At 44.7% G+C, this 25,357-nt stretch overlaps 1 protein-coding gene across 1 annotated transcript; it reads right to left on the bottom strand.

The window, feature by feature from the left end:
* Positions 1 to 537: 537 nt before the first annotated feature.
* On the bottom strand, positions 538 to 24,795 carry B3GNT9 (UDP-GlcNAc:betaGal beta-1,3-N-acetylglucosaminyltransferase 9). The gene is given in 3 exon segments (XM_074969098.1): positions 538 to 3,195; positions 3,198 to 4,486; positions 24,267 to 24,795. Coding segments are annotated over 2 exon segments (1,260 nt in total). The 5' UTR covers positions 4,419 to 4,486; positions 24,267 to 24,795; the 3' UTR covers positions 538 to 3,156.
* Positions 24,796 to 25,357: the final 562 nt, after the last annotated feature.

Below are 25,357 nucleotides of genomic sequence, written 5' to 3' on the forward strand. Positions count from 1 at the left end.
TTGCAGGGCAAAATATTGACCGAGGCAAATCAGGGGGTCTGGGATCTGTCTGTTTTTAAAGGCTCAGCAGCCTAATAAAAGCAGGAGAGCTACAGCCTTAGTGGGGGTTAATAGATGTGTTTGATACTGGATGACTGGATCTATTTTTTTCATGTGAGAATTTGTGATAATTACACCGTTAAGGCGATTTTTTATTTTGGTATAAATTTGTATCTTGATGCTGACATTTTACAAGCATATGCACTGCTTTAAACTTAGACTGAATGGGCAACCCAGAAAGCTTCGACAAATAAAAAGGACTTTCTGGCCCTGCTATAGGTAACAGCCCTAGTGTTTCTTAAGTGAAGAAATGAGACATTCCAAAGACTGGGAAAATGGAAGCCAGGAGAATGTGCCAGTTCTACCCCTGCCAGCCCTCAGGGCACGTGTGCCGCTGCTGAATGTGAGCCTTTCTCTGTCCCGGCAGCTCTGCCAGACTTCTAGCTGCATTTCCCCCTCCTTTTCAGCAGGGGCCAATACAAGACCCGTTCTGTCAAGGCTCTGGCCTAGCTCCTTCCTCTGCAAAACCCTCCTTATAATTCTGCCACCATCATATTAGGGGGAGGGGTTTACATTGAATCCAATGGATACCGTGTTCCTACATTACAAGTGGGCTACAGCTATGGAAACAGTGTATGAGAGGAAGGAGCCAGTCTACTTCTGCACCCCAGCTTGAAGGTAAGGACTGCTGGACCCTGACTAGTTGTGTGGTAAGAAATCATGAGGTAAGCTAAGCACAAATTTCCTTTGTAAGCATGAAAACCTGCGATTAGAAAAAATTCGTTGTGGTATCCAACATGTCATCAGGTTCTTTCTCTGCTCAGAAATACAAGTATATGTGAGTTTTACTAAACCACACACCCCATATTCATCTTGATAAGTGGACATGCATGTTCATATACTGTCTTTTAATTGCAATAGAAATAATTTCCCTACTAGAAAACTAATCACCACATAAAGCTTTTCTGTTCAATTCATAAATGCATACATATGGCACGTTTACCAACCTCGCGGGATGGTTTCCCCGCCAAGACTGGGACTGATTTCCAGTCTCTGCAGAGCTTCCGTACATTTCATCCATGTTTTCTGTGTGAACACTTTATACATGAAGTATTTACTCCCAGAATTGCCAACATATCACAGAAACAGAAGGATCATAAGATGATCCACAGTTGACAATTCTCCTGAAAGTACATTATTATAAGGTCCCTTTCTAACCAAGAGATAACACGTCACTGCACTTCATCAGTAAGCACTACGGTGCATCAACAGAGGTTAACAGGCTCCCTCCCCACCAACTGTGCTGCATAGTGAAAGTTAGAATTGAGACCCTGGTATAGCAAATGGAAAAACAAGAAAAGCTGGTACTGTATACGATCCTGCAGCTATGAAAGGGACCTATGTGATAGGCCCCCAAATCAGGAAAGACAGCCCTCTGCAGGACAGCACTTATACACAGGCTTAAAGTCAATGGGACTTAAGCACATTCTTAAGTTCTCTCCTCAGTAAGGATGGATTTAAGTATATGCTTAAGGCTCAGATCCTGAAAGGTATTTAGGGGCCTCACTCCCATTGATTTCAAAGAGAGTTAGGTGCCTAAATTAGCAATCATAGTTTCAGCTTTTCAGCTGTGCATCTGGACCTATAACTTCCTGGATCAAAAGGCCTTTCCTAATCCTCTTTAAGAGATTCACTCCCTACTTGTGCTGGCCAGTGAGTACTTATTTTTAAGGTTACCAATGATCAGAAAATAAAATGCTTTAAGTGCTAAAATGCTGTCCAGGCTGTGTTGAATCAAGCAATCCAGTGATCCTCTCCAAAAGTTTAAATGCTCATTCAAAAACTTTGAATGATAAATTGAATGTCACCTAATGGCAGAAAGTTGTTTGTTTCGTTTGCTTGTTTTTTGCTGCAATGTCCTGAAGAGCTTTTATTTCAAAGCCTTTGTGTCTGAAGGGTATTTTCCCCCCGCAGTGTCTGAAAAGGCCCAGCTGCTTCTCATATTCGACTGCATTCAATACATGAAAGGCCTGAATCTCTATAAACTAGTCCTGTATGTCAGTAATTTCCTCCAGATCAAAGAACACAGTAAGAGACACATGGGGCAGAAGTATGCGTTGGCCATTGCTCTACTTGCCAGCTGAGGTCTGAAATGGAGGATCTGGACCATCAAGGTGAGAAGATGATCAGCTGTTGTCAGAGGATTTTCAGCTTCCATTGACTGTAAATCAATTTACAACAAATTGTTGAAAGCTGCCACGAACCCGCCCAACTTGTGTCTTGACTCAGCATCTGTTTAGCAGGAGTTTCACTGACATGTCGCTATGACTGAGACATCAATACATAGGGGGGGCAACAATGAAACTTCTTATCCTCACCTTCAAGGCCCTTCACAGCGCTGATCCTTCCTACTTACTTGCAGGTCTCTGATCATGTGGCCCCCTCACCCATCCTCTGGTCTGCCGGCAAAGCCAGCTTCTGCTTCCAATTTTGTCTCCTCTCCTTCTCCCATTCTGCATGGAGCCCCCTCCCTGAACTAATCCATAATGCCACGGCCCTCTTCTCCTTCAAGACCCACCTCCGCTGTAACACCTCCAAGGAGCCAGCTGATTGTGGTTTGGTTTGTGCATCAGTTGGGGAGAGCTGATTTTCTCCACTTTAGCTATTGCGCAATTTGGTAGTTCTTGCTGACTCTCAGTAATCCCAGCCAATGATTTTTTATCTTCACGACCCCTGTCCTCATCTCCCACCCTACCCTGCTCCTTTTATGTCACATTCACTTATCATGTTAAGTCTCAAATTAGATTATAAGCTCTTTGGGGCTGTATTTTACTGTGTGTTTGTATAGCACAATAGTCCTAGCTGGGGGTCTGTAAGCTCTACTGCGATGCTAATAAATAATAATAAATTAAATCTAGTTTTGTGAATTACTTGGAATCAGGTTAAGGGAAAAAATCGTACGGCATATAGTGTGTGCCAACATGGAATTCTGGCAAATGTCTGCAATAGGGTGGCCTTGTCTCCCAATAGTTTACACGAGATGAGCTAAATCAGCGTGTTAGGTTGCAACCACCCAAGGTTCTTCTGAGCTTGATTCATCACGTACTTCTGCCATGCTTAGCCTGCTTTATCAGAAGGCTGCTGTCTATCATTGCTTTGGTTTTTTTTCTCTTCCATTGGAAAGGCTTCTTCACCTGCTTCTTCTGGGTGCAAGAAAGCCGTGGGTTGTGAAGCAGATTCCACATTAGCCAGATTTCGGCTACTTTTAGACTGTGGACTACCATGAGATCTTTGTAAAAGCAGGGGTCAAATGTCTGCAGGTGCGGGGCAGCTGAGGGTTTCACGATGCCAAACGTCTTGAATCCTTCATGCAAAACAGGTTTGAGATTGATTCTCTGCAAGCACATGCCCAAAAAGACATCATCAATGGGGAAGAGCTCCACCTCTTTGCAAGCCTGGAAGAGCTTTTTCATGGTGCTGCTGGACAATAAGAAGCCCCCACCGCCTGCATAGAGTGGGTATGTGCCTAGCCCATACATTGTTTCTGGGATATAGTATTTACTCTTCTGCACCCGGATTGGGTGAGCATTGTAGATGATATCCCCAACAAAGAGGTCTTCTGCAGGGTCATGTCTCTCGAGGAAGTCAATGATGTTCTCCACATTGACAAAAACGTCAGCATCCCCTTTAAAAATGAACTTCACACTGGAACAAAACTCGTCAGCCCAGTTCAGGAAGTGGATCTCTTTCAGGGTCAGATTGAAGAAAGTATCCAGAAAGTCCCAGAGTAAAATGTCCTGGTACATCAGACTCTCCTGATGGACAAGAATCTCCCATGTTGCAAGTGCCGTCTTATTCTTTGGTATTCCTAGGAGGAAAACTCTTTGAACCTGCACCCCGTTCACCAAACCCTCCCTGCCCCAGGTCTTACGGACGATCTCACGTCTGTCAAAGTCCTCAACCACCGATTTGATGGCTATAAGCAGGAAGGGACCTCCGGGTGTTCTCAGGCATTTCTTGGGCTGGTTAATGAGAAGATCAAAGTTCCGATTGTCCTTGTTTAGAAGGTAGCGCTTGAAGTCGAAGGCAGAATGAGTCAGCGGTGGTGAAGTGGTAGTTTGGGCCTTTTTACTTGCCACCTCCGCATCTTTAGCAATAAAAATGATTCTGGGTTGGCCAAATGTCACCTCCGCTTGAGGATGCCACTTGGGGGCTTCAGGGCCTGGGAAGATTCTCTGCGTTGGTGAAGGTTTCTTGTGCGTTTGCTCCCTGTTTCCTGTTGTCCGGGAAGTACGCTCCAACTGGGAATAGAGTAAAGAACAAAGCACTACCACCAGGAAAAGGGTGCAGATCGCATCCCCTTTCAGCCGAACTCTCATTGTCTCCACACTTCTTCTAAGGAGTGTTAAAAGCTGTGCTTGGTGAGTTGCTCAAAACCCATGTCCATCTGCAAATAAACACATCGTACATCAGTGCAGAGCACTTAACATCTTCAAAGCACTCTGGTAAAAATTAATTTAATAACCACAAGACACCCAGGAGGGAGGTATTAATATTCTTTTTTTACCAATGGCAATGCTGAGACCCATTAAGTGCTTTACCAAGAGCTAGACAGCAAACCAGTGACTGAGCTAGGAGTTGAATTCAGGAAGGCCTGGCTTCCAGTCACTTGCTCTGACCTCTAGACCATGTTGCTGTTCAAGTTACCTATGAGGAAACCCAACTTTTTCTTAAAACCTCTCCGCTGATACAGTGGTTGATTCGCCCCCACTCCAAAACCACAAAAGATCCCACCGTTGTGTCCTAGAAGAACGTAGAGCAAAACTGTGATCAAAACCATTCTTTTTGTCTGATATAAATAAAACCCTTGATAATATTAAGTGGCTTCTTTAGTTCTTCAGTCCCCTCCATGTCATTCAAAAGCAAAGAGACAAATCTGGCAGCTGAAGGCCAAATTTTCAAATAGCCATGCACAAAAGTAGGCCGGCATTTCTGAGCATGCCCAACAAGAGCAGAAATATCCAACTGCAGGGTGGGACTGTGTGCATGCATATACACATCTGCATGCAGACCCCGACATCTGCATGCATACGGTGGTAACTGCATATCTAAGTGGGGTACAGTAGGTGCACCTCTGAATACACACATTTGGCCCTTTGTTTCCATTGGTGTTTATAAACTGTTAAACATATGTAAGTTTTTAAAAGTTATTTCTGGCAATATAATAACGTTAGATGGATACAACATCATTTTAGAGATGGGAGATCTGCCAAAATGGATCAGACCAGTGGGACACATTGCCTGTGACAAATGACCAATATCCAATGCATCGGAGGTACAGAAAAGAGCCTCTATTATGCCCATAGCTAATCATGCAGTGCTGTACAAAGAAGGGGGCTAGGGAAGAATGTTTTATTTCACAGGCAAGGGCAGCTTTTCTCCTACAAGGAGATGTGATTGCCCACATATGCTTCTCCCAGAGATCTTCTAGTCCAGGGGTTCTCAAACTTCATTGTATCATGACCCCTCTGAGAACAAAAATTACTACACGACCCCAGGAAGGAGCACCAAAGCCTGAGCCCCACCCCCACAGGCTGGGGGAGCCAAAGCCCAAGCCCTGCCATCCTGGGGGGGCACCAAAGCTTGAGGGCTTCAGCCCTGGGTGATGGGGCTCAGATTTTGGCTTCAGCCCCAAACCCCAGCAAGTCTAACACCATCCCTGGTGACCCCATTAAAACAGAGTCGTGACCACTCTGGGGTCCCGACCCACAGTTTGAGAACTGCTGTGCTATTCAGTTAGATTAGTAACTAAACTGCAAGAAGAAAAATAAGAGTTACAAGGATGCAGAAAGCAGTATCTAAATATAATCCAGGGAAAGAATTGGTCACGTGTCTATAGCTGGAATGGATACAGATCCTTTTTCACCACAGTACACGTAGCCACATTGTTTCCCACAGTAGCTAAATAACTATGTGGAACAGAAGCAAACTGATGACAAGAGTTGTTCCAACTATCCTTAGAAGCAATTGGTTCTCTTTCTCCCTAGAGAAGGGTGTATCTATTTATTTAAGCCTTACACACCCAGGGGGAGGTGGTGATCAGAATCTGAGAACTATCTACACCAGTGGGATTTTTTAAAAGATCATTATGATTGATACACACACTCACACACACAATATTAAAATGATATCTGATTACAAATCCTATAGCTGCCATAATTTACATTCATAGATTTTTAAGGCCAGAAGGTACCATTGTGAATGATCATCTAGTCTGACCTTCTGCTTAACCAAGAATTGATGCCTGCGGGATCCCTCTAAAAAAACACACGCTCAATGATGATTCCCCACTTAACATTATATTTTGAAACCTCTCAGTTAGCCAGTTCTTAGTCCGTTTAGTGTGTGCCATGTTAATTTTGTCTCATTCTAGTTCTTTAATCAGAATGTTGTGCATACCAAGTCAAATGTCTTACAGAAGTTGTGACGTTATTGACTTGAACTGGGACTGTACAGAACATTGTTGCAACCAAGGTCCTGTAGTGGCACCAAATCTTGCATAAAGGGGGTCAAATAAGGTGTCTAAGACGAGGTTATGGTTTGCTGGTTAGGATTATGCTGTTTGCGTGGATCATTTTTGTATTTAAAGATATAAGTATTGGCTCTATACTGTCTGTATTCCAAATTTATGCTATGCTTCTGGGTGACACCCCAGACAAGTTGGTGTCAGCTCTGTCTAGCCTGCTTGATGGCCCATTAAGGACCATCAGCTATACAATTGACCCACTGAGAGAAGGCAAACACGCCTTGTGACTCAGCAAGGTATGCAGGGACCTGCCTATGGACAGAACTCTGAGGTTTTTCCAGGCCATGTGATGGGCAGCGTGTCTTTGGAACAAAGAAAGAAAGAGACCACGTGGCAATAGAATATAAAAAGCTGCTGCAGCTCCTCCATCTGGTCTTCAATTCTGCTTCTTACCTCTGGAGGGGCTTTGCTACACTGAAGCATTGAACCAAGGACTGACTGACCCATCCCAGCTGTGGATGTTCTCCAGAGACTTGATTTGAACCTGCGGTTTAGTCTTTCACTGCTGCAAGCCTGAACCAAGAACTTTGCCATCACTGTATGTCATTGATTTCATTTAACCAATTCTAGCTCTCATCTGTATCTTTTTCCTTTTATGAATAAACCTTTAGATTTTAGATTCTAAAGGATTGGCAACAGCAGGATTTGTGGGTAAGATCTGATTTGTATATTGACCTGGGTCTGGGGCTTGGTCCTTTGGGATTGAGAAAACCTTTTTTCTTTTACTGGGGTATTGGTTTCCATAACCATTTATCCCCTTAACAAGTGGCACTGGTGGTGATGCTGGGAAACTGGAGTGTCCAAGGGAATTGCTTGTGTGACTTGTGGTTAGCCAGTGGGGTAAAACCAAAGTCTTCTCTGTCTGGCTGGTTTGGTTTGCCTTGGTGTGCATAGAAACCCCAGCCTTGGGCTGTAACTGCCCTGCTCTTAGCAATTTGTCCTGAATTGGCACTCTCAGTGGGGTCCCGCCAGAACCAGCATCGTTACAGAAGTCTATTACATCAACATTATTATCTTTATCAACCAAACTTGTAAGCTGATCAAAAATAATATCAATTTCATTGGACAAGAATTATTTTCCATACACCCATGTTGATTGGCATTAATTATATTACCCTCTTTTCACTCTTTCCTAATCAAATCCTGGATCAGCCATTCCATTATTTTGCCCAGAATCGATGTCATGCTGACAAGTCATCCCGTCTACTCTTTTTAAATACTGGCACAAAATTAGCTTTCTTCCAGTCCTCTGGAACTTCTCAAGCGTTCCAGAGTTATTAAACATCAACATTAATGGTCCATAGTGCTCCGCAGCCTGCTCTCTCAAAACTTTTTGATGCAAGTTATCCAGACCTACTGATTTAAAAATGTCACTTTAGGCACTGGTTTTTAAAATCCTCCTTAATTACAGTTGTAATAGAGCTTATTTGATCACCATCATCCTATATGTACATCCTCTGACTTTTTCCCAAATACAGACCAGAAATATTTATTGACCACGTCTGTCTTATCTGTATTGTGGTTGATTAGTCTACCATTTCCATCTAGTAATGGACAAATACTATTGTTATGGTTCCTTTTGTTCCTGATATACTTAAAAACTCCATATCTTTGCTGGCCATAGAGGTTGCCTTGTGTCCTTTTGTTTCCCTTATCAATTTTCTATGGATTCTAGCTTCTATTTATATTCACTGCTGTCAGCATCCCCGTTTTTATTGTCATACATTGTTTTTTAAATTACTTATTTCACTTTCCCTCCTAGTCAGGCTGTTTGTTGGTTTGTTTTTAAACAAGTATAACCTTCCTTCTTGGTTGGGGCTTTTTGGAAATTTAGTAAAATGTTCTGATGCTGTTCCCAGTTATCATTCATATTTTTCTGTTTAAATTTTTTTCTGCCAGCTAATTGGACTCAAATGTTTTCAGCTTTGTGAAACTGGCCCTTTTGGAGCCCCAAGTGTATATATATTACTTGTTGGGACTTTATTCTGTTTGCACATAAGAAATGTAATCAAGTCATGATCGCATGCACCTAGTTCTATGATCAGTTTCTCTTTATCTGTCATGAGGTGGTCCAATATAGAGCATTCAGGAAATAGTCATCTATAATGTTTAGAAATTCGAAGGATGTTTTAGTACTGGCAACAAGAGACTTCCAGCATATGTCACTCGGTTTGAATTTCACTCAGTAATTCTTGCATCAAGCCCCAGTTTACTCACAGGCCCTCCGAGGATTGGGTGGGGCTGTTCTTAAGTGGTTCTGTTCCCTTTCTGTCAGAGAGATCTCAGGGGAATTTGGAGGAAGTTATTTTTCTTCCCCAAGGGTGCTCTCATGTTTGGGTGCCACTGGTTCCACCGTATCACCCCTCTCATTCAAAGAGGAGCCATTAGCCTTCAGTGAGACGGCATGATCATCAGTATGCTGAAGATACCCCAGGTCTTCATCTGCATCTCCTCTGACCCAGTGGGAGCCAGTCAAGCACTTGTCTGGAGACCACAGCATGCATGAGAATGATCTGGCGGAGGCTCAGACCAAATACATCTGAGGTGGTGGTGATGGTGGTGGGTAGGAGGTATGGGAGAGATTATATTTGTCCCTTGACAGGATGTGCACCTGCATTTGGTCAATCAATACACAATCCTGGGTTGGGCGAGATCTCCAGCTACTGTGCGTAGAGCAGGTAGCATTTGTAGTGGCCAGGATGGGGTTTTTTGTTTTGTTTTTTTCATCCATGTTTGGCTTTGAAGTTATGCCCTTTTCTGTTGTGTGTAGACCTCCCATCCCTCATCCATGCCTTTATCACCTTGCAGCTAGACATGTGTAATATGCTCTGTGTGGGCCGAAACCTGAAATACAATTGGAAGCTGCAACTGGTGCAGAAAGCCGCAGCCCATTTATCACCCTGTCCCTGGTGATCTCACTGTCAACATGTTACTCTAGTGCTCTGAGGTCTGCACTGGCTGCCTCTGGGTTTCCAGGGACCGTTTAAGGTGCTGGTGCTGACTTATAAGCCTTGAAGGCCCAGATTTTTGAAGGTGCTTAGCCATTGCTACCCATTTTAAAAGGGATTTAGGCTCCAAAGTGCCTAAACCCCATTGACTGCCAATGAGATTTAAGCTCCAAAACTAATGACTTTAGAATGAGTTAAGGCTAGTTCAGTGCCTTCCAGGATTGGTCCCTCTATGAGAAAATCCAAGATATGTTGGCAAGTGATTACGTGTATCAGATCAAGTTAAAAGCCAGAAGTGCTTTTCATAAAATCCCATCTCCTTCCCTATTTGAGAGAGGATTTCTTTTTCTTTTGTGTAAATGTCTGATCTTACATCAGCTTTCAGATTCCAGATGCTAATTAAGGTCTTGGATAAAAAACTGGCTCTTTACTGCATTTAATTTTATCAACTAGGACTTGGAATAAAATGTGTGTGTCATGAAGCTAGAAATTTCCATGACTTACAGATTTATCCTGCCAAATCTGTGGAGTCTGGCAATAGAATCCTTGTGAAGGAGCCAAAAAAAATCCTGGATTGTTACATGCATGGGCTGATGGCCCAATCCCTCTTCTGTGTTTTCATTTACTGAAGGAAAGGACTCTGAAATACAGCAATATAATGCTCAAATAAAACAGATTACTGCTGAATATAAACTTCTAATTTAAAAGGAATTGCTAGCCTTGATCCTATATCAAATTATATGGACCTTTGTGTTAATGTTGGATATTTTTACAGCACTCATCCTGGCCTTGACTATTAGCCAGGAGTCAGCTCTGTTTGAATTTGTCAGTGTGGGAAAAGCTCTCGAGGTTCTGTTACTGAACTTGGCCAACAAGATGCTGATGAGTTCTGCAGATCCCTTTCTATTTCTTGAGTATTCATCACCACCCAGCATCAGGAAAAACTAGGGTGATATCAAAGCAAGCAGAAAAGCCCTACCCCTTGCTGCACAGGCCTGCAGCAAGAGCGTGGCTGTGGGGTAATGCATTGAATAGTACGATGTTCTACCATGTGGGAAGAGCAGGTTTTGCTACCTGGGTCCAGCTTCTCGCTCCTGGGACTAGCTGAAGCTGGTAGGTTCAAGCCATGACAGTAGGGATGGTTTTGTATCACTAAGGCTGCTCTGCCCACAAAACCAGACCCCTCCAGCCCTCTATGGCTCGCTGGAAAAGCTAGAGGTCTGAGGGTCCATTGCCAAGTTCTTCCCAGTCAGATTTCTTGCAACCTTCCCCTCCCCGCCCAGTGAATGTGAAACCTTGAAATAGATGGTCGGGGGTCCCACCAGACAGGCTGTTGGACCTGCAGCACCCCTGCCACTGCTGTGAAAAAGGTAGGGCAAGGGATACCTCTTAGCCTTCCCTCTTGCTGCTCCTCAGGTGGCAGCGGATTTGGTGTAGAATTCCTTGAGGGCATTTGTTTAAATGTGGGGTTGGCTGTATTTCCTGCAACCAGGGAAGTGTGTTGCTTATCAGGGGTGAAATCTTAGCCCTCCCCGCCCATCCCCAAAATCAATGACAAAACTCTCATTGACTTCAGTGGGGCCCAGATTTCACCCTGGGAGCGCAAACTCAAGGCATGACCATGAGGTTGGGAGGTTTTACGACAACTGCTGGGGAGAGTTGCTTTTCTCACCAGAGTCAGCAACAAGGCCAGCAGCTTGTTGGCAAAAGGCATAGATGGCAATGGGGAGACCTGGGCATCCGGAGCTGCGGGAGAGGACTGTACAGGTGAGCTCAGAAGCTCTGCCATTCCTTCGGTCAAATGATGCAAGAAGCCACAGGATTGCAGGGGTGAATCAGTAGCTAGGAGGGATGACAGAGCATCGAGCTTCCCCTGAGACACAAGCGGGCTGGATGCGTTACATGGACTCTGGTTGAACAGCAGTGAAATCATTCTCCAGGACATCAGGCTAGGTAGTTGGAGATGACTATAAAACACAACAGTGAACCCCCGTGCAAAGAGAGAACAGGAAAAACGATCTAAGTGTTTGTATCGGGCATTTCAAAGAGCTGAGAATGGAGAGGGATGAGCATGATGAAGACAGAAGAAATTGAAATAATAGAATCATAGAGATGTGGGGCTGGAAGGGACCTTGGGAAGCCAAGTCCAGCCCCTGTGCTGAGGCAGGACCAAGTAAACCTAGATCAGTGGTTCTCAACCGTGGTACGCAGAGGTCTTCCATGGGGCATGTCAACTCAATTATCTATTTGTCTAGTTTTACAACAGGCTACATAAAAACCACTAGCAAAGTCAGTACAAACTAAAATTTCGTACAGACGATGACTTGTTTATACTGCTCTATCTACTATACACCGAAATGTTAGTACAATATTTATATCCCAATTGATTTATGTTATAATTATATGATAAAAATGAGAGACACCAGCAATTTTTCAGTACTAGTGTGGCTGTGACACTTCTGTATTTTTACGACTGATTTTGTAAGCAAGTAGTTTTGAAGTGAGGTGTAATTTGGGGGTATGCAAGACAAATTGGACTCCTGAAAGGGGTACAGTAGTCTGGAATGGTGGAGAGCCACTGACATAGACCATCCCTGTTTGTCCAACCTGTTCTTAAAAAGATCAGCGATTCCACAACCTCCCTTGGAAGCCTATTCCAGAGTTTAACTACCCTTAGAGTTGGAAAGTTTTTCCTAATATCAAGCCTAAATCTCCCTTGCTGCAGATTAAGCGCATTACTTCTTGTCCTCCTTCCAGTGGGCATGGAGAACAATTGATCAGAGTCCTCTTTATAACAGTTCTTAACATATCTGAAGACTTATCCCCCTCAGTCATCCTTTTCTCAAGACTAAACATGCCCATTTTAACCCTTTCCTCATAGATCAGGTTTTCTAAACCTTTTTATCATTTCTGCTAGTCTCCACTGGACTCTCTAAAATGTCCACATCCTTTCCAAAGTGTGGCACTCAGAAAGGACACAGAACTCCAGCTGAGGCCTCACCAGTGCTGAATACAGCAGGACAATTACCTCCCAAGTCTTACGTACAACACTGCTAATAATGCACCCTGGAATGTGTGACGTTGTACTCCATATGATTTTATAAAAATATGCTAATGAGTGTGAATATAATGTAACTGGAATATGCTTCATGCAAAAGGTCTGTTGTACAGTATCATTATAAAGCTTATAATCTACTGAGTGTGGTCATCCTATTTGTATAAATGTATCACTCTTGTATCTGAAACTAGAAATATGAAATGTAACTCTGAGGTCCTATTATAGTTATGCAAAGTGTGGGCCATTAATGGTGGTTTGGAATCTTAATGGCTCCCATTAACCAGGAAAATTACCTGTAGATGGCTCTGTTTTACTTTTAAGTCTTCCTGTATACCGTGGGTAATGAAGTCTTACAGTGACCTGTGATCATGTCACCTGAACTGAAATCCATCTTTAACCTGGTGCTTTTCCATTGAGAAGAGGGGTGGGAACCCAGAGGGACAAAGGATTCCCGCCTTATGCAAAAGATATATAAGTGGGTGGAACAGAACAAAGGGGGAGGGCCATCATAAGAAATCCCCTAGCTACCACCTGAGCTGGAACAAGGGCTGTACCGGGGAAAGGATTGTGCCCAGACTAGGAAGGCATCCAGTCTGCGAAATAAACTTATTGAAACATCTCTGAGGGTGAGATTTTATCTGTATTCAGTTATATTACTGTACTAGACTTAGACTTCCGTGTTTTATTTTATTTTGCTTTGTAATTCATTTTGTTCTGTCTGTTACAACTTGGAACCACTTGAATCCTCCTTTCTGTATTTTATAAAATCACTTTTTACTTATTAATTAACCCAGAGTATGTATTAATACCTGGGGGGGGGGAGGCAAACAGCTGTACATATCTCTCTATCAGTGTTATAGAGGGCAAACAATTTATGAGTTTATCCTGTATAAGCTTTATACCGGGTAAAACAATTTATTTGGGGTTTGGACCCCATTGGGAGTTGGGCATCTGAGTGTTAAAGACAGGAACACTTCTTAAGTTGCTTTCAGTTAAGTCTGCAGCTTTGGGGCATGTGGTTCAGACCCTGGGTCTGTGTTGGAGCAGACCGGTGTGTCTGGCTCAGCAAGAAAGGGTGCTGGAGTCCCAAGCTGGCAGGGAAAGCTGGGGCAGAAGTAGTCTTGGCACATCAGTTGGCAACCCCAAGGCGGTTTCTGTGATCCAACCAGTCACAGAATGATATTAGCCTGTTTTGCAACTGTATTACATTGTTAACTCGTATTCAATATGTATCCACTGTCACCCCAAATCCTTTTCAGCAGTACTGCCACCTGGCCAGTTATTCCCTATTTTGTAGTGGTGTATTTGATTTTCCTTCCTAAGTGAAGTACTTTGCATTTATCTTTATTTATTTTCATCTGGTTTAATTCAGACCAATTCTCCAATATATCAAGGTTGTTTTTAATTCTAATCCTGTTCACCAAAGTGTCTGCAACCTCTACCAGTTTGGTGTTATCTGCAAATTTTATAAGCAAACTCTCCACTCCATTACCCAAGTCATTAAAGAAAACATTGAATAGGCCCAGACCCAGGACTTACCCCTGCAACACCCCACTAGATACGCCCTTTCAATTTGACAGCGAACCATTGATATCCACTCTTTTGGAGTATGGTCTTTCAACCAGTTGTGCACCCACCTTATAGTGAATTAATCTAGACCACATTTCCCTACTTTGCTTATGAGACCATCATATGAGATGTCAAAAGACTTACTAAAATAAAGATATATCACATCTACTGTTTCCTCCTTATCCACTAGGCCAGCAACCCTGTCTAAGAAGGAAATTAGGCTGGCTTGGCATGATTTGTTCCTTATCTCTCTATTATCCTCGAGCTGCTTACAAACTGATTGTTTAATAATTTGTTCCGGTATCTTTCCAGGTATTGAAGTTAGGTTGACTGGTCTATAATTCCCAGGGTCCTCTTTGTTCCCTGTTTTAAAGATAGGTGCTATGCTTGCCCTTCTCCTGCCCTCTGGGACCTCACCCATCCTCAGTTATTTCTTGAGGATAATTACGAATGATTTGGAGATGGCTTCAGCTCATTCCTTAATTACCCTAAGGTGAATTTCACTTGGCCCTGCAACTTGAATACATCTAACTTATCTAAATATTCCTTAACCTGTTCTTTTCCTTATAGAGGTGGCTTCTCTTTTAACCCTCACGTATCCCCTACGGAGCCCATCTTAATCTCCTCTGAGTCTCCAGAGCCTCTGGTCATGGTGGGAGTGCTGTACTCCAATATCTCCCTGGACCCACAGCAGTGCCTCTGATTGTCAGCTTCTTTCTCCCTCTACTTGGGATAGAGGAAGGTGCTGCCGGTCAAATGGAATCACTTGAGGACTGGACCCCATAGTCACGAAGACACTAATTCTGTGGCGAGAGCTAGAACTTGCAGCCCAGGTCCAGAGTAAGCACCTGGAATGCCACACCAGACTTACTGCAACCGCATGGAGTCTGTGGGCATGTGTTAGTACGATACCGGCCCGCTTGGTGCCGCGCCTGTAACCAGCTTGAGCTATGAAACTGCTGCCTAGGAAGTCAGAGTTGTTTGTAGAGGTTTCTCTTGGCGGGTGATTTGTATGAATTACCTAGTTGATTCAGCTGTGTTCCCAATTACACAGAGGCTGCTGTCACCCACCTTTACTGCTAGGCCCTCCAACAAGGAAAAGAATATGCTGCCCTGATGCAGATTGTATATGTCTGTGCAGGGGCAGATTAACCCTGGGCTTCCAGCAGACTGGAAAGCATGCTGCTAAGCTCAGTGATGTGCAGCCTGGCTTTAGGAAGGGAACACTCCTGTTTTGGTGGGTCCTAGGCCCCGGTGAGTCTTAATTTCCTTCTAAAATTTCTAAAGAAAACATGCATTGTTTTACAGCACGTTAAACTGTGAGGAAATCAGACTGCATTGTTTGCTGTAGCATTACATTAAAACCAGTCAGAAATGCATCCTCTGGTTAGTCTCATTCCCCTTAAGCAGCAAAGCAAAAAGCCGAACCCATGAGAGTTTGTCCCTTCAGGAGAAAGGGGTGGAAGAAAGCAACCCTCCTTCTCAAAGAACGGAAATACCAGTCGGAGGAATTACTTCGAGCAAGTTAATAAACAGCCCTGTCCAGATGCAGCTCTGGAGCTTAGTTGTACACTGCTGTGACTTTGTGCACTGGATGCGTGGCCTGAACTGGCGGCCCTGTGGAGTTCTAAACTGCACCTACAGGAACTGAGCACCTATCGATTCTGGGTGTGGAAGGATTTCAGTGTGAGGCCCACAGCATGCAGCCAGATTCCCATGGAAAAAATTAAAAGAACCCCCGGAGCTGTCAATCACCCGCCAGGCTGCACTGCACCGTTACACTTTTAAATGGATTGTGTAATCGTTGCCTTGAAATGCCGATTCATTTCACTGCACTAGGACTCAGGAACCCTGGGTTCTAGTCCTGCCTCTCCCACAGACCTGCTGGGTGACCCTGAGCAAGTCATGTGCCCTCTCTGTGTTTCCCTTTGCCCCGCCTATAAAATGGGGATAACGAGAATTATCTGCCTGTTGAAGCAGGTTGAGAATTAAAGTGCTGATTATTGTTTTGTTCACGGGTTTGTGTTTGCTCTAAAAGGGACCTTCCAGCTGGAAATGGATTGCACCTTGCTCTCGTCTCAGTGCAGCAACCTGTGAGCTCTTTTGGGACTTCTGTTAAAACGCTGTTCTGTAACTCTAGCAATTCCGGTTCCGTTCCCTGGCACTCCCGAGGCTTCTTTCAAAGGTAGACGAATGCCACCTTTCACAACGCTACTGCAGAGCAGGATCCTGGCCCATTCGACACTGGGACCAACCCGCCCAGCACTCAAAGTGAAGATCTGGAAAAGGCTCCATGGTGAGCTCTCTGGGCAACAACCACTTCATAATATGTTGGGCCCAAATCTGTTTAAAACAAACAAAATCTTCCTACAAATAAGGAACAGCAGAGACCGACGTAGATTTTTATAGTGAACTGGAAGCCAGAGACTTTTTTTAAAGCAAAGAATCAGGGTGGTTTTTTTTTTTATTATTTCCAGGAAGATACTGTCTCTCTAGCCTGCCTAAGGGTCAGAGATCTTGGTTCTGTGTCCTGCTAACCTGTGTGTGAGCAGACTGTGATCAGACACAGCATCCTAGGACTAGGTCCCAGAAAGCTTCTAGCTCTTTTCAAGTGGGTGAAGTAGAATCATAGAATATCAGGGTTGGAAGGGACCTCAGGAGGTCATCTAGTCCAACCCCCTGCTCAAAGCAGGACCAATCCCCAATCATCATCAAATCAAAGTAACCCAGGGGAAGGGTGGCAGGATGCTGCATCCGAGAGAGGCAAGATAAGCTCATCTCCAGTTGTGCTGCATTCTCCGCTGGAAGGGAGAGAGGAGAGAGTGTTTGTGCTAATGTGTTGGCACAAGCACGTGTCAAAGCAGTGACTGCTATGTCCTCATGAGCCCTGTAACGGTGGCCTCTGCTTTGCTCTACACCACCTGGTCAGGATTCAGTGGCTCAGCCCCATACCTTCCTGAGTGCACAGCCTGTTTACTCAGACTGTGAGCAATCTTGCCTGATGTGACTCTTGGACAGGTTTCAAGTCATGCTTTATTTGCAGAGTATATGAGATTTTGGGGGTTGGGAAAAGTTCCATGCAGGAGCCAGTCTCGTTGATTTTAAAACAGCAGATTATTAGATTCTCCTCCCACCAACATCACGTCCTCCCTTCCCTCCTCTCCCTCCACTCAAAATAACTAAATAGACAGATAAAAGCCTGGCCAGAAATAAGAACAACCCATGGAACTATGCAACATTTCCCTGAACAGGCTGGATGGAGCCTCACTCTGGAGCCATAGATTTTAAGGCCAGAAGGGACCCTTGGGATGATTTAGTCTGACATCCTGTATAACATAGGCCATAGCACTTCCCCAAAAGAATTCCTAGAAAACCTCCAATCTTGATTTCAGAATTGTCAGTGATGGAGAATCCACCATGACTCTGAGTAAATTGCTCCAATGGATAATTACTCTCACCGTTAAAAATGTACATCTTATTTCCAGTCTGAATTTTCCTAGCTTTGACTTCCAGCCATGAGGATCAAGCCGTACCTTTATCGGCTCAATTGAAGAGCCCATTATTTAATTATTAGTTCCTCATGTAGGTATTCATTGATGTAATCAAATCACCCCTTAACCTTGTATTTGTTAAGCTAAATAGATTGAACTCCTTGAGTCTCATTATAAAGCATGTTTTCTAATCTGTTAATCATTCTCATGGGTTTCTTCTGAACCCTCTCCAGTTTATAAATATCCTTCTTGAATGGTGGACCCCAGAACCTGACACAGTATTCCAGCAGTGGTTGTACCAGTGCCAGACTTAGAAGTAAAATAACCTCTCTACACCTACTTGAGATTCTCCTGTTTATGTGTCCTGGGATCATATCAGTTCTTTTGGCCATAGCATCACACTTGGCAGCTCATGTTCAGCTGATTAGCCGCCACGACCCCCAAATCTTTTTCTGAGTCACTGCTTCCCAGGACAGAGTCCCCCATTCTGTTTCCAGATGTGTGTTTACATTTAGCCATGTTAAGATGCATATTTGCTTGCGCCCAGTTTACCAAGCGATCTAGACCGCTCTGAATCAGTGACATTTCCTCTTCGTTATTTACCATTTTCCTCCCCCCGCCCCCCCCAATTTTTGTGTAATCTGCAAACTTAATCAGTAATGATTTTGTTTCCTTTCGGGTCATTGATACAGGTGTTAAATAGCATAGGGCCAAGACCGATCGCTGTGAGACCTCACTGGAAACCCACCCGCTCAATGATGATTCCCTGTTTTGCCTGTTGACACCTATCAGTTAGCCAGATTCCCCTCCCACACTGTCAGGCCACTTCATCAGCCCTGTCACAAGCCTTTATAGTTCCCACCCAGCCTCGGTTTCCCCATCAACCATTGCTTAAATTCTTACCAGCAATGCCCCACAGGTGGTGCTGTTCTGCACAGCCCACTTCAGAAGTCTTTATACCTCCTCCCATCCACACCCAAACATCCCCTCAGAGAAAAGCTTTGGGCTCCTTAGTCCAGTTAGGACAGATAAGAACCCAGGAGGGTATTCCCTTGTAACCTAGTAGACAGACTTTTCACGCCATGGATGAACATAGCCATCCTTTCCCCTTGCCTTTCCAGTCTGAGGAAAGCACCGTGGCTTGGTTGCAGGAGCAACCTGAGGAGAAAAGAGTGGGGGAAACAACACTGGTGGGGTTGGCAGCGAGTGGGTTCAGAACAGAGAGAGAGAAACCATTCCCTCAAACACTCCTTCCTCAACTATGTATCAGTCACCTTCTGGAGAGCAGATCAGTATAACTACGTCCTGTACCTTGATCCCACTCTCTGATTAGACTTAGGCCTCGTCTATGCAGACAGTCGCACTGGTTTAACTTAAATTAGTTGTCACCCAGTAGAGACGCATGTGTGGACACACTGTTAGGGAGCAGGTTTGGTTTAGGTTAAACAGATTCTTACTGTATTCCTAATTGACTTAAGCTAAACCACAATAAGCCTGGTTTATACTGAGATAAGAGTCTGTAAATAGCCTGATTCACACTGGTTTCAAATCACGTTAGTCCCATTAGTGCAGTTTTGTCACCTGGACGAGTTTTGTCACCTTTATTTCAGATGACATCCATGTTTGGCCCCTTCAGAGAAGCTCTGAGGTGTTTCACCTCAGGTCTCAGCACAGTGTTAATTCTGACATGGGTAGCTCGAACTTCTTTGGCAGGAGCAAACTTTAACTACGTATGTATGTATTAAATGGCAAAACGGTCTTTTCTGCAAAATGAACTGCTGCTCCCAAATTAAAATCACTGTAAAGTGTCTGGAGTGTTTGGCAAAAATGCCAGTGCGCTTCTGGAAAAGAAAACCCGTTCCATTCCTGGCCTTGACTCTCCCATGCCAAGTCCCAGCGTTGACTGGGTTTCTTCATGCAAAGTCACAAACCTCTTCAAAGTTTATAATACAAATGGCTGTGGTGCCATGAGGACTTCTCTATTTGCATGAAAGGGTACGGCGGGAGGAGGTCTAATGTGAAGTTATACCGTTCCAGAGCAAAGCATTATGGTTTGGTCTCGGCTGAGTTAGGAATGAGATGCTTTGTAATGTAGCCTGGTGGGAAGCCAGGCAAATGTAGTATAAAGCCCTGGCAAAGGAAGTCACAAAAACAACCAGTAAACTAATTTATGAAAGTCCTTAGAAGTTTATAAATCCATAAACAAACTTTGAAAATGTGCTTTGTTTAGCTGAACATCTTCAACCAGTTTTCCCAGTAAGTCTGGGGCCTGACCAAAGCCCTGGGAACTCAGAGGAAAGTCTCCCATTTACTTCAGTGGGCGATCAGCTCCTAACACGACGGGGGTCCTGGTCCATGACTAGAGCTCCTAGGTTTTACCACAATACAAATAATGTTTACGACTATAGTCCTAACGGTGGGCACCACTATGGCAGGTAGTATTGGCATTGTGCTGTTGCTATTAAACCCCACGCATGAGCAGGCCAGAAGTTTTAAGCCTCCAGCCATGAGAGGAGATGTGCTTTGTCCAGGATGACCCTTCTGCAGAGCTCTGGACCTTTAAAATGTACAACTGTTGTTGCTGATATTTACTACTGGTATTGCGGTGACACATTGGGCTAGGGGTTGTAGAAACAGAGAACAAAGAGAGAGTGCCTGCCCCCAAGACCTTACAAAACCTTTGCGTGAGCTGTCTCTCATGCTAGCACACATTAATGGACATGATCAAGATTATTGCAGGATTACTGCTACAATTCTCATTAATTTGTCCATTGGCAATAATCCTACAAAGTGCAATTAATCCCATTAGTTTTCAAGCCAGTTTCTTTTTCTGGTGGGTCAGATTTCATCACAGAGCCTCTCATTTCACCTATCAGTTCTATTCGCCATTCCTTTTCAAGGCCACTGATACACAAATTAGACTTTGAGAAAAGCTCTAAAACGGTTTCGGAGGCCGGGCTAGCCGCGTACGTTTTGGAGGCAGAGCTATCTGTTTGTAGTTTCCAAATGCTGTACTCAATCAACTTATCAAGTGCAAAAGCTGGAAGGCAGTTGTTGCTTCCAGTGCAGTTTTCTGATTGCAAAATATTGTAAAACCAGCCAAAAATTAAATGGGGAAAAAGAGCCAAGTTGCAGCTGTTAGGCCCAACCCTGGAGCCCCAGATCTGCATTTGCTGAGTGCCCATGACTCCCACTGAAGTTCCCACAATTCAGAGTGCTCACAAGGGATTGGGCTCACACAGATAGGCTTTGTTACAGGATCAGGTGCTATTTCTGTGTCTCTGACATGTGCCATTCACCGGCCTTGGTCTGTAGGGGCTGTTACAGTATTTCGCCACGCCCTGAGCAGCAGGTGCTGCCGGGCTGCCCCACCGCATGGGAAGGTTGAGAAGAGATTGTGCCTCTGGAACCACAACCACCTTCTCCCCCAAGTGGTCGGGGACTGCATTTTCTGCCCACCCTGTGGATTAGTGCCAGACTGGGTGGGGGGCAGTTGACCCTCCTCCTCACCTGCCTCCACAACCTTCGGGGCACCCGGTGCCCCTGGTGGCAGAGCGAGAGGTCAGGCTCTGGGCAGCCAGTCACAGTCCAGTGCATGGGCTGGTGGAGATTGGGAGGCTATGACCCTGTCCCCCACTACCCTTTTGGGGCATAATGTGCCCTGGGGCATGCTAACAGAGGACTACAATTCTGAAATTATGACAGGCACGTATGCAGGCTACTGAAGAATGGGGAGTGGGAGAGAAAGGGAAAGTCCCTTGTGCTGTGAATCACCCCTTAAGGAGCCTTCGCAATCCAGCCCTTGGTGTGTAATATTAGAATAAACTCCAAATCCATCTATTATTCACAGTGGCCGTTCCTTTCATCAGAGGTGGGCTGGTTTTGTTTGTTTGTTTTGCTAACCTGAAATGTAAGAGAAGTCCAGGTGGTTTGCAGCATATGGCCAAGATTTTTATAAATGTCAGTGTTAAAGGTGGGTGTGTAAATCTGTACTTGGGCTCCTACGTAGGAACAATGGCCTGACTGTCAGACCGGTTTAGCGCCCAGCAGCTCCCGCTGATGCCCAGAGGTGCTCAGCACTTTGGAAAACTGGGCCTCGTGTTATAGCAGCTGGGACACAGTCAGGCTGGAGGGCTGCAAGGGGGTCTTCATATTGGGTTCTGAAAGGTGGGCGGGCGCAAGGACCTCCCCCAGCCATGGGGAGGATCCACTGAGCCTGAGACTCAAATAATTATGGGGGGCAACTGAAAAAAATAACAAGGACAGGTGTGTGGGTCAAAGGGTCAAAAGTAGGGGACACTGAGCAGAGAACCCCGGACAGCGCCCACTGCTCCTCAAAGGTGTCAAGGGAGCCAGTGGACGCTACCCAGAGGAACTCTGCCCAGATACATGAGCCGAGGGAGTATCAGAAATAGGCCCCAGAGTAGCAGAGAACCCCCTCAGCCAACCTCCTCTCCCTGGTGTTTTAACGATGGCCAAAGTGGCCATCTATGAGGAAGTTGACGAGAAGGTCCCACGACTCTGTGAGGCCACAGACAGGGTGTGCATATATAAGAAGATGGCGGGAGAAATGCAGCCAAAAACATCAACGGAGGTCTAGGAGCCAGAATAGGGGCTGCAGCCTGGCACGCTGAAGATAGGCATACACCAGGGTCTCCCTCATGCCGCAAAAGGGGCCAGGTATCGGGAACGGAGGCAAACCGTGCCAGGTACATGCCTGTGCTTACGGCTCCATGAAGGAGCCGCCAACCGATATCCCCAAGGTGGAGTATAAGTTGGCCCACCGGGGTTCCTCACCCTTAACAGATGACATTAGGTCCCACCATTTAGTGTTGAGGTGGGACACGAGGGTGAGGAAATGCAAGAGGGTCTTGGAAGGCCGAGATGTTAGCCCTAGAAAGTTAAGGGCCCCTTTTCCTACAAGTTGAGAAGGGGTTACCTCAGGTCAGTTAGGGACACCTGATTCCAATTAAGGGCTGCCTGAGGCCTTTAAAAAGCCCTCCTCTGGGCAGAGAAGAGAGGGAGACAGAGACAAGCAGCTACCAGGCTAGGGGCAGCAGGGAAATAAGCTACTCCAGGGTGAGAGGCCGTGCTCCTTCCCATAGGGGAAACAGCCGAACCTGAGTGCCTGCTAGGGGAAGGACTGACACCCCAGGGCAACCAACAGGACGACACCCTGCACCAGCGAGGAGGCAGCGAAAGGTACCCCCTGGGTTTTTGTGTTTGATACCGTTTGGTGGAGGGTCACCCCACAGGCCGACCCTCAGGCCTGCTCTGAAAATATGACCAAGGGAGCACAGAAGGGGGAAGGCGAACCCTGAGTGGGGCTGATTACCCCAGGCCCACCATCGCCAGGGGCGGAAGTGCTAAGTCTGGTGAAACGAAGGAGGTGCCTTGCCACACAGCCTAATATGGAATTAGGAGCCTGCCTTTAGCTTCCTGTTTTTGAAAACTTTGACCCACATGTCCCCTAAGCTCCAGAATAATGCTACAGCCTTCCTAGTATAGTGAGCAGTCAGTGTAGCACGCATGCAGCCCCAGATATCGCAGACCTGTTCTTGCTCAATCTCGGGTGGCTGAACGCCACTTATCCCTCTAAGAAGTTGGTCGCTGACCGCTCGGGGGTTGCAAAACTAGTTAGCATGCCAGTGTAGGGTTTTCTTGATACTCAAAATAAGAGACAACATCTGCAAAACCTCTGTTTCTCCCCCAACAATCTGCGTCACTTGCTTTCTTTCCTTCTCCCTCTTTCCCCGATCCCCCATGAAATGATAAATCTGGTTTCTTCTGATGATCTGCCATTGACGAACAGCAACTAAAATTCATTTAAAGTTCTCGCATTAGCATCTTCCATAACGATCTACAATGCTATTACAGTTTGTGATGCAAATATTACAATGTCCCTAAATACATATATATATAATAGTACTTTTACTCTGGGAGTATGCCCCATCAATTTGAATGGGATACTCCTGAAGTAAGATATAATGTGAGTAAGAGTATCACAGTCTGACAAAAATCTGTTTACATGGTCATATGTGACGTTCTGTTAAATTCTAACGAAATATATATATATATTTACAATGATACATAGTTTGCAAAATTATGTAGATATGGATTGAGCTCCAAAGATTACACCACTGAAACTCTGGTAAAGAGGACTGCATAAAAATTGTGAGTGTAACCCAAAAAAGAAGGTCTTGTAAGCATAACATGCCCATATTTTTACATGATTACATTTGGACTGTAACAGCCCTTCTTGCAGCTCTAAGACTCCCCATAAAGAAGCCCTAATGTCTTGCACAAAAAACAACACCTAAAAACATGCAAAGAAGATTCTATTGTGAAGTAAAGCACAAGCCTATGCAAAGTTGGCCAGAGACGGTTCATTTTAACTGGCTCTGCTGCATATTAAATCACGGTAAAATGAGCTGCATAGCTTCTTGTATAAACCACTGCGGGAACAAAAAACTGTAGGATTGACTAAAATAAAAGCTTGACTATAAGAGTCTCCAGTTCGCGTTGCCTTTAGTATAACATGTCCCCCTGATCAAACATAAATGCTAGATACTTACATCCAATTTGATAGTGTAGATCCTGTGTCCCCTCAGTAACGTTTCGTCAGTGGATTGCCAAGTAGGCACATCTGGAGACAGTTAGTGGAGACATTCCTTAGCCTCTAACTGAAACCGAGGAAATCCTTGCTGAGCAAAGCAATGCTGAGTCTCCTGCATTTGGGGGCATTTTTGTTACGGAAGCCACCAAAGTTCCTCCGTGCGTGTGTGCGCTAATGTGGCTTGTGACAACACTCTACATCTCTTCTTTCCAAACACTTTCTTACTGTAGTGGTGAAAGGAGCTCAGTTTTCCTAGTGCTTGTCATGTGATTTAGGCAGATGTCTCCACACACAGGCTGTGGGAAGTTGGAGAGAGCTCTGAGTGCAGATGTTGGCTCGCACCGAACAGGGGTTGGCTGCTTGACTGTACGTACAGTGATGGATCACACGGCCTGTGTCAGATCTGGAAGGCATTCCATGTATGTTTCTTCGAACAATAGAGCTAACGCCTCGTATAAAAGGGGCAGAGAATGTAAATTGCTGGGGACTAAAACATGGTACCAGAGTGGTGTTTTCTTATGACCACTTAATTCTTCCCTCTGTGCTCAAGCGAAGTGAAGCACTTCACTGAACACTGGGTCTGGTTAAAAAACAGCCGTTATTTCCCATGAGACTTTTGAAAGCAACAAAGCCTTGTTCAGGTCGTTCAACATTTTCCCACAGACTTTTCTTTTTTTTTGCCCAAGTATTTTTGTACAGAATTTCTAACTTACAATTTTCATTTAGATTCAGTTGGATTCAAATGAAAAAGAGGAAAAAAAAATTGACGTTTTGGTTTTGATTTCTCCAGTAGGGGAAAAAAAAATGCAGGGGACTCCATGGAATGAGGGACCAAAACCCATGAAAACCCATTTTTCCTTTTGATTTGAATCAAATGGAATTAAACCAAAACCATTACTTCAGAATGGCATCTAAATTCATGTACTCACCGGCCTGCTGAATGACCGTGGGCGAGTTATGTGGTCTCCTTGTGCCTCAGTTTCCCTATCTGTAAAATGGGGATCAGAATACTGACTTCCTGTGTGGAGTGCTTTGAGATTTACTGATGAA

The sequence above is a fragment of the Natator depressus genome, chromosome 12 (genome assembly GCF_965152275.1).
Source record: "Natator depressus isolate rNatDep1 chromosome 12, rNatDep2.hap1, whole genome shotgun sequence".
NCBI lineage: Eukaryota > Metazoa > Chordata > Testudines > Cheloniidae > Natator > Natator depressus.